General features: G+C 34.2%; 1 protein-coding gene across 1 annotated transcript; it reads right to left on the reverse strand.

Moving 5' to 3' along the window:
- Positions 1-327: 327 nt before the first annotated feature.
- Positions 328-4959, reverse strand: LOC131649394 (protein ANTHESIS POMOTING FACTOR 1-like). Its single transcript, XM_058919156.1, has 10 exons — positions 4663-4959; positions 4442-4542; positions 4157-4257; positions 3997-4063; positions 3798-3897; positions 3592-3705; positions 3188-3325; positions 2992-3076; positions 2651-2700; positions 328-1326 (listed from the first exon to the last, which is right to left on the reverse strand). The coding sequence occupies exons 1-10, from the start codon at positions 4795-4797 to the stop codon at positions 1159-1161; spliced, it is 1059 nt and encodes a 352-aa protein (XP_058775139.1). The 5' UTR covers positions 4798-4959; the 3' UTR covers positions 328-1158.
- Positions 4960-10142: the final 5183 nt, after the last annotated feature.

The following is a 10142-nucleotide window of genomic DNA, read 5'->3' on the forward strand; positions in this document are numbered from 1 at the left end:
GGAGGTGAATGATTCAGGGTTGAGGTGCACTGCTGATTTAATTGATGAAGTAAGATATGTTACCCACATCCGGGAGTTTCCCGCCAAACAGAGGGCGGCTAGAAGATACAACTTTCAAGTAATGCCCAGGAAAATTCAGGAAGGCGACTTGGTGGTAAGACAAGTGGTTCTGCCTGCTCAATCCTAACACCCTCGTAACTTTGCCCTAACACCCAGAAATACTAAAACCTTTTACCACTGATACGAGCATAAGGATGCCACGCATCTCTACTTGTTTTTAATAAATACAAGATAAAATTCGATCTACTTTAATGACTATGAGAAAATTGACGTTATCATGTTTAATATATTTGTTAGTGAATCTCCGTTTACATCTTGATTTGAAGCAAATAAAATTTTTCCACAACCTAAAAACCTGGTGTATAGCCAATTTGTTTTTGAGATTGTCTATGTTAGAGGAAAATGTGGTTTGAAACTTGGGGAAAAAAAGTTATGCCACAGGGAAGCGGATTTATTGTTTTATTTAAGGTTGATGCTCATAGTTGTCAAAGGACCAAAATACTATGACGATATCAAAACAATAGAAGACTATTTGTTCCTAACTTATTTAAAAGCATGTTATGCAATGTGATTTCTTGAAGATGATGATCAAGAATATATTTAAGCCATCAAAGCAGACAGGTGGGGATTAGAAAAATTCATGTATAAGTTACGTGTTACAACAATGTTGCTTTTTGGAACAATGAATAAGCTGCATCATGCATGGAATAAATCATGGCGTTGACTAAGTGAGGGATCTATTTGTATAAAGTAATTTATAAAATAATAGAGGTATCATTATCTAAGTTCGTTCATTTCTTAATTTGTCATTGTTTAGTTCTTGTCAACTATGTAATGAGAAGTACTAGTACTAGTGTTTTGACAGTTTAATGGTTATTTGCAACATTGCAAGCAACTATAATCAAATAACTTCTACAAATCATGAATCAAATAGTAAAAATAACATAAATACTAATCAATATCTTAACTACTACGGTTCAGGAGGCTCACTGAAATATCTGTTACCCTTCGAAGAAGAATATTTACGAACCATGGCAGCGTTTTTCGGTAGGAATAACAAAATATAATCTTTCAGTTGGTTGATGGTAAACAATTGCTTCATTGCGTAGAGTTTACTATTTTTTTCACGACATAAGCTCCTATTTTGGACAAATCTGGAACCCAAAATGACAGCTCAGACGACCCGGTTGCAAACATAAGACTCCCGGGAGCCCATTTTACAACAGGAGCTCCAGTATCAGAAGTTGCACTCCTCCAACTTGCAACCTAGAAAGAATAGATAAACATTAACATTGCAATGGCAAGAACTATTGACACTTTAATTTCACAAAGTGGAAGAAGTTATACAATGCCGTTAAAAAAAGAAGTTTTTAATGCCAACCCTTCAAAGACAATTTTTTTTCAATCACAAGTTTCTGGCATAATGATCTGCTAGAAAATTATAATTAGATATTTGGGTATATATCGGATGTCTTAGTTCAACATTAAGTAGCATGGGATGCTCGGTAGAGTATTTAAGTGCATTGGTTCTTCTTATTTGATGATAAACTTTTAAGGGAGGGTTTCCAAATTGCTTACATACTAATAAAGATGCAGCGATATGAGGTTCAATCGTCAGACCTCTCGCATGTTTCAATTAAAATTTGACATACAACTTCACATGCACGCGCCATAACATTCTGTTTTCTGCTATTTTCTAGGTAATCAAACAGATAAAGGAGAAAAAAGATAGACAAAGTGAAAACTATTTCCAGAAAAACAATGCCCACTGCTGGCTCCCATCCCATCAAATGTAATGACAACTGTTATAGCACAGCTGGAAAGTGTAAAAGAGAGTGGCAGGACAGAACACACATTCAAGAAGAATACCGTAGAACAGCCCTAGAAACCACTACTTATAAGTATTTTTTTCATACCATACGATTCTCATCCAATGTGTAACTCTTACCTAACCCACATCCTTCACTTCCAGGTTTAGACATCTAGAGTATGACCCAAGCACTCTTGGATAGACTCTGATACCATCTTAGAATTTGGATTAGATTGAACTTAACCCTATAAAACTTGCTTGCAAGGTATGGGATATCTCCTATTTATAAGTATTGTTAGGTCATATCTCATCTAATGTAGGACTTTTACTTGGATATGCATACAGACATGGCTATGAAACTAACCCGTCAACAACTGGTGGTTGGATAAAATCCTTCCAAGAGTGGTTTACTCTAGAACTTGAATCCTTTACATTGCTAGTAAAGTTCCTTCATAATCAATCACATTCACCACCATTAGGTTAGTGATGTTTTCTACTTAAATATATGCAAGGAAAGGACTATTTTCAGTCAACTAACTATACACAATTTGCAATTTAGATATTCACAATGAAAGAATGAGGCATTCATGAAAATTTCTCAGTAAAAAAACGGAAAAAAACACAAGCATGAAAAGCTGAACATATAAAAGTGTCCCAGCTTAACCATATGATCCTAACTGGAGAATAACTATATTAAGCTACAAATAAAGTAAAACAAAAATATGAAGAAAAACAACAGTGATGAAATGCAGAAAATAGCAAGAAGATAGCTTATCATACTTCTTTGCCACTTCGAACATTCCATGCATATATGCTACCATCCCCAGAACCTGCAAAATTCAGGCTTACAAATTTAGCATAACAACCTGGATGAAAGTGAACAGAAGCCAACAGGTTTACACATGAATGATGATTGACAGATTGAAAATACTACTAGTGAAGCCTAAATTTTGGAAAATAATCATAATGATTGTAAGGTTTTCTTCCAAAACATATTTTATAAGTCGTGAAATACTAGGGTAATAGTTCCACATTTCATGTGCAAAAAATAGATTATGTGATTAATGAATTTACAAATGCATAATGAATAGAAAAGTGTTGGGTAAACCAAAATATCTTACTCGATATTACAAACGTTCCCTCGGGGCTGAAAGAAGCTTCTAAAGTAGAATTGCATGAGACAGGCGTGACATTATGTGTGGATAACTGTGGACGTGTGATAAAAGGAGAGCGGTCAGATAGAAAGCCTTTTAAAGCAGATATAAATCAATTGAAAGAAGTTTCTGGGCTGAGTAAAGTAGGGAAGAAGATACAGACAAGTGTACCACGGAATGAGTCAAGAACATGGACATGCCCATCTGCAGTTGTTAAGAGAATGAGTCTCCCATCGTTACTAAACTTTACAACATTTGCATCAGAAGTATCTCCCCCAACAGAAAATATCTCGAAGGGACCCTATAGAATGAATTTCACCATAATAGATTATTAGGCTATCACAACCTCTATAGCACCGATACCTCTGAAAAAAGGTATGTCCATGTCAGTTTTGTTGTTTGAAACCGACACTGACACTTATGAATACGTTGAATTTATTCATTTTTTCAAATTATTACCAGTATCGGTGTCTGTGATTCATAGATCACAACTAACATTTCAAATTTACAAACAAACAATTAATATGTTATGAGTTAAATGCATATTTTTATGAGAAATTTGCAAACCTTTTCATACTTCCGTGCATCAAACATTCTTATGTATCCTCCAAAGGCTACTGCAAAGACAAGCCCTTGATCATCATACGATATAGCAGGCCTTCCTTGTACATGTAAAAGTCCCTATTTAGTTTTTAAAGAAAGTAAGAAGCTCCTAGAAAAGTTATCTGATTTATTAGATACAAAAGGATATAGAAATACACAAGCACTCCTACCTGGCACTTCTCGGCCCTTTGATCCCATAGTAAAACAGTTCGATCTAAGGATCCAGATATAAAGCAATCTTTCCGAGAGCACAAGCTAAGTGAAACAACCCTAAGAAAAAGAACAAATATGCATTTTGTTATATGACCAAGCGGAGATGTACATGAACGCTGCAGCATATACAATTTAAGATTGTTGTATATAACAAACCTGTCATGATGACCTTTGAAATATCTCAAGTACTTGTTATCATGCAATGATAGAAGCCGCAAAGATTCTGAATTAATCGATCATATTAGTAATGAATATACAAAAAAAATCACGTACATACAGATTAATGACGATGATAACAGGTATATATAACACATACCATCCCAACCATTCTTAGAAGAGTAAATAACAGTTGTAGGATGAGATGTGAAGCAAACCAAATCAACCCCATACTTCTTGCTGTTAATTGTCTTCAAACATCTGGTAGTAACAAATAAGAAATCTCAAAACTTCATATTGATTAATAAATAAATATACTATGAAGCATGGACTCTGACAAGGATACGGACATCAGGACACGACACGAACACAGACACTCCGACGCTGATAAAATAAAAAAATATTAGGACACGGACACCGCTACATATATGATTTAGGGGCTTACGTTCCAGCAGCAACATCATATAGACGAATGGATTCATCATCACTGGCGGTAACTAGATAACTTGACGCCCTATGAAAATCCATCGAACTAATTCTACCATTCTGAAACAAGAAAAAAATAATAATAATAATAACTAAACCCAATTACAAAAACCCTAATATTCATTTGGGTTAAACAACAACAACAACAACAACAACAAAAGAATAGTAGAAATCACTAACGTAGTCTTTGAAGGACATTCCAACTTCCATACTCTGAAGAATTTCTTCACTAAGCTCCAAAGACACTTTCTCTTCTCTCTCCACTTGTGTTCCCATTTTAGAGCCAAATTTCGTGTTGATGTCAGAAATGCTCATGAAGGTTGAGTGGATTTGAGTGAGTGAGTGAGAAGAAACGTTGATTCAACTATTGATGCCTTTCAATTGCACAAAAATTTGAGATAAAAAAGGCTTCAGCTTGAACAAGTCGCAAAAACATGTACACTAGTTTGGGTTCAATTTTTTTGGTACTAACGTTGTTCGATGGTTTTTGTTTTTGTTCGGTTCATTAAAAAATATATTTTATAAAGAAAAATTTATCTATCCTCGTCATTTTTTTTTCTTTTTAATTTTGATTTTTTTTAAAGCCAATACAAATTTATATATAAAAAAGAATTATACAAAAAAAAAAAGGACAAAAAATCAAAACTCTTATAGCTAACAAAATCTAAATGTCGCAGCTCGTCAAAAATACTCACGCGTTCGCACGCTCGAAATACAAATAGAGTTGCCACCAAATTTTATTTATTATAAAGGAAAGGAAAAATATCGATAAAACTTACAAAAAGAAAATTAATAAGATGGTCGTCGTAACCAAATTAGGGTTCGGGAGTTGGTTATGCAACAGGAAGGTATTAGCATCCCTCACATTCATCGTACTTGATGGGACCCATTTAGTTAGTCTTGTGATCGATGTTAGCTGATATTTACTTGCGTTCTAATTTATTATGTGAAGAAAAGATTTTTGGATTTTTTTATTATTGTGCTCGTCAAGACATTTGCATCTTATGCCTACGTATTCCCTCGTACAATGGGAAAGTCAGAGCGTCGTAGTTCGGGATACAAATTAGTGTAATGGTGCATTGATGTAATATGCACAAAAAAGTATTCTTTTTGTTTTTTTATTTTACTGATAAAATGTGAATGATAAATATGTAATGACAAATTGTAAGGAATATGCAATCAAAAAGCTTTTTTTTTTAATTTTATTGTTTTTTTTTGATGTTTTTGAATTAAAACAAATTAACAATAAAAATGCATAAGATTAAAAAGACTTAAGTAATTTTTTTTTAAAATTCTTGTACTAAAGTGATAAGAATTGCATTTAAAGTATCAAGATACTAACTCTATATATTTTTTTTTTGAAATAAAGTCTCAAATGATAAAAATGCGACATACCCGAATGAGTGAGAATTCATTGGACAAAAATTGGGGTATGACAGGTGCCCCTATTTAATTATCTTTAGCTAGATAGCATGAAAGACTCCAGTCTTCATGGTTTCAATGGCGGAAGATAATTAAATACATAAGGATCCAAATTTTTGTCCTTCCTATGCAAATGAAGTGCAATGCATGGTTTTTTGTTTTTTTATTGGTATATAATTTGAGAGACTCTAAACTCTGTGGGGAATAACAACATAAAAAGGTAACAAACTCCAACGAAAGAAATACCTGGGGAAAAGGTGGTGATCATCGGAGATATTTAGAAAAACATTGAATGAATTTTGGAATTAACATCCAAATCATCCAAGATAAAACATGAATGAAACTAGAAAGGAAAACAAATTAACAAAGACACCCACAAGAAACGGTGGATGAAACTTGAAATCATATCAAAGAAATTCAAGAGTAAAACATGAATGAATTTACAAAGGAATATAAACGACAAAGGCAATCAAGATAAAACATGATTGAACTTTGAGAAGGAAATATCAGAGACGTTCAAGATAAAGCATGAACGAAACAACATCAAAGGCAATCAAGATAAAACATGATTGAACTTTGAGAAGAAATTATCAGAGACGTTCAAGATAAAGCATGAACAAAACAACATCAAAGGAAATCAAGATAAAACATGATTGAACTTTGAGAAGGAAATATTAGAGATGTTCAAGATAAAGCATGAACAAAACAATATCAAAGGCAATCAAGATAAAACATGATAGAACTTTGAGAAGGAAATATCATAAACGCTCAAGATAAAGCATGAACGAAATAACATCATAGGCAATCAAGATAAAACATGATTGAACTTTAAGAAGGGAATATTATAGACGTTCAAGATAAAGCATGAACGAAACAACATAAAAGGCAATCAAGGTAAAACAAGATTGAGTTACATTAAAGGCAATCATGATAAAGCATGATTGAACTTTGAGAAGAAAAAATCAGAGACGTTTAAGATAAAGCATGAACGAAACAACATAAAAGAGCAATCAAGATAAAACATAACTTAACAACATCAAAGGCAATCAAGATAAAACATGATTGAACTTTGAACACCTTCCTAAAGACATTCAAGAATAAAACATGAATAAATTTGGAAGGAGTATAAGCAACATGTTTCGAAAGAATAACAGAACAACAGATAGATAAGAATTGCAAGGATGAACAAAATTTTGATAAATGCCAAGTAAGTTGGACTTACACCACAAGGAAAGATGTTGAAAACAACAAGACCTGGGAAAATGCATATGAGTATGCATGGTATATGAATTTTTCTATGCATGATATATGAATGCTCTATGCAATGTTGATGTTAACACAAATTGGTTAGACTCTCTTGTGAGGCAAGATTGGAGTTCTGATTCCTCAACACGGAGAGCACGGTCAACTCTGAAGTCAGAAAATGCCTTGAACAAACTTTTATCACATCTGTCACACTTTCTCCAACATGAGTATTGAAACAGAACTTTTGATAAATTTGCAAGAGAAACAGTCACTGATAAACAAATCCTGGAATAAGTTCCAACAGGACCTGAAAGATACTTGCCCCTGATTAAAACATAGACCAAGTTTCTTGACACTTTGAAAATTCCTTGACGAGGAAAACATGTTTGCAAATAAAATTGTTCATTCAAAAATGGTAATTTTAAAGCAAAGCTCATGCAAAAGATCAAAATCACTATTGGAAAGACATCATTAACGAAAGAGAAAATAATTCACAGGCTAAAACACAGTGGTTTAAACATTTAAAGTAAAATATAAACCAAAGGATCACTAGTTAAAGTACAACGTTTAAAGGAAACTTGGGAGTCAAGTTAATGCAACCTTGCTGTAGTATGCTTTCAAAATAAACCTGGCCTTAATTAGGACTTTTGAAGGTTGTAATGTGGCCTGATTTACGGTTTTAGAAACAAATGATATTAGGCTCAAAATGTATTGGTGCCCACCTCTTCTTCGTGATGAACTCCAATCCTACATTCAGTTAATTCATCCTATGTATTCAGGTTCCAATAGGTTTTGGAATTGCATCACTGTTTGACAATAATGATTCAGAAGCCAAGGGATCTGAGATGACAGTCACTTCTTCCTTACAACATTTTGTTGTTTTTTGTTGAGGACTTTTGTCTATTTTCTTTTCCTTTAAGTGTTGATTTTTCTTCTTTTATTATCCCTAAATTTTTCCTGAACTATTTTATTTAGAGGTTATAGCCAGCGGGATGCCCCAGTTTTTTTTGCCTAAGTCTCTTTAATAGGTCTTGACTTAGCGGGCTTTTTTTATATTTTCTTTCATTGTTTTTTTTGAAAAGATAGTGACTTTCTGGCATAATGATCACGGTGAACCATCATTGACTTTTGATTTGAAAGGCATCTTCGACACGTCTTTGATGTGTGCGAAGGAACGCTTGTAGTTATAACCTTTATTGAAGAGGTGGATAGAATAATTCCCTAAAAATTGAATGCACAATCAAATTAACTGAGAACTACCCTTCCCCAGGTTAAGATTATGGGTTTTTTGTTAATAAAAGAAACACTAACTTCTAGGCTCAAAGGGTCTGACAATGGATTAACTTCCTTATTTCTCTAGTGTTTGGGAATTGAAACAATGCCTGTACATCATCAACAAAGTTTTATTTGAAAGCATACCGAACAACAATTATGGGTATTTCATTTTCATCATCCTCCCTCCAATCTTTGCATAAACAAAAGTTTAATAAAGAAAGTAAAACAAGAGATATATAAAAACAACAATTGAAACCAAAAATTGATTCAAAGATGCAAAATGCTCATTTCATTAAAATTGTCAAAAACAACAAACCTACAACTTTAAAAGGCAAACAGTTTAACACATTCGAATGGAAAGTATAAACAGAAATGAAACAAAGTCTATTGCAATAATCAAAAGCAGGATGAGTTGTCCTCGTTGAAACATTTGCTAAGGAGAAACTGACCTGAACCAACTGGAGCTTCACTTAGTATGGCCTGGCAAAGGATTGTTGACAACATTGGGATTGATATCCCTAAAAGAAAGAATCTTCAATTTAACCAATTCTTGAACTCTTGCCTTCAGAGGGAAACACTTTCCAAATCATGGCCTGCTGCACCTTAATGGAAAGGACATCGAAGATCAAATCTGAAACCTTCTAGGAGAGGATTTAGAGGAGGAGGCATAGCTCTAGTTATAATCAACCCTCTATGGACCAAAGATGGATACAACTCAGTATAAGTCATGGGAATAGGATCAAAGTCAATCCTGTTGCGGTTCTGGTTTTGTCTAGCAACTTGACGTTGAGGAACTTGAACTGGTTGAGCATTGACAATAGGAGCAACAACAGCTACAAATGGTTGATCATAGTATTGAGGCCTTTGACGAGGTCTTCTGCCTTCATTTGAAACAAAATTTGTTTCTCCATCCTTTTTCTTATGAAAGTTTCCATAAGGTTTCCTTGCCCCACTAGAGGATTCAGCAGTATTGACAACTTCGCCATTCTTAATCCCTTCCTCTAGCCTTTGACCAATGGTTACCAAGCCTGTAAAGTTGGAGGACACGCTTCTAATCATCTTCTCTCAATAGAAAGGTGAGAGAGTATCCATAAACATTCCAGTTAACTCTTTCTCAGCTAAGGGTGGCTCTACTTGAGAAGCTAGCTCTCTCCAGCGTTGAGCATACTCCTTGAAGGACTCTTTCTCTTTTTGATACATGTTTTGGAGTTGAAGACGGTCAAGATCCATGTCCAGATTATACTTGTATTGTTTCATGAAAGCATCAGTCAAGTCTTGGAAACAATGGATACAGTTCTTCTCTAATCCCATATACCATTTCAGGGAAGCACCAGTCGGGCTATCTTGAAAGAAGTGGATAAGCAGTTTATCATTCTTGGTATGAGCAACCATCTTTCGGTAGTACATGATCAAGTGGCTTATAGGTCAAGTGTACCTTTTATACTTTTCGAACTCAGGAGTTTTAAATTTGGCAAGTATAACCAAATCTGAAACTAAGCACATGTTTTCAGCAGCAACCCCAAAATAATCATTTCCTTCCATGGCTCTTAGTCTCTTCTCTAGAGTTTGGTACTGTTCTTTGACTTCTTTGATATCACTAGCTTCTTCTTGACTTTCATTTTGATGATCTGCAGCATGGTACTCAAAAAAAGGATTTCCATAAGCGGTTTGGGCAGTAGTGTGCACAATTGGTTGAGATTCAGTGATGATTGGAGCTT

Source organism: Vicia villosa, linkage group LG2, assembly GCF_029867415.1.
Source record: "Vicia villosa cultivar HV-30 ecotype Madison, WI linkage group LG2, Vvil1.0, whole genome shotgun sequence".
NCBI classification, from domain to species: Eukaryota; Viridiplantae; Streptophyta; class Magnoliopsida; order Fabales; family Fabaceae; genus Vicia; species Vicia villosa.

Excerpts from the sequence above, each read along its gene's own strand:
- LOC131649394 (XM_058919156.1), bottom strand. The coding sequence starts at position 4,797 with ATGAGCATTTCTGACATCAACACGAAATTTGGCTCTAAAATGGGAACA. Across the intron at positions 3,706-3,797 it reads AAAGGGCCGAGAAGTGCCAG|GGACTTTTACATGTACAAGG; the intron begins GTAGGAGTGCTT and ends AAAACTAAATAG. Across the intron at positions 1,327-2,650 it reads ATGTTCGAAGTGGCAAAGAA|GTTGCAAGTTGGAGGAGTGC; the intron begins GTATGATAAGCT and ends TATTCTTTCTAG.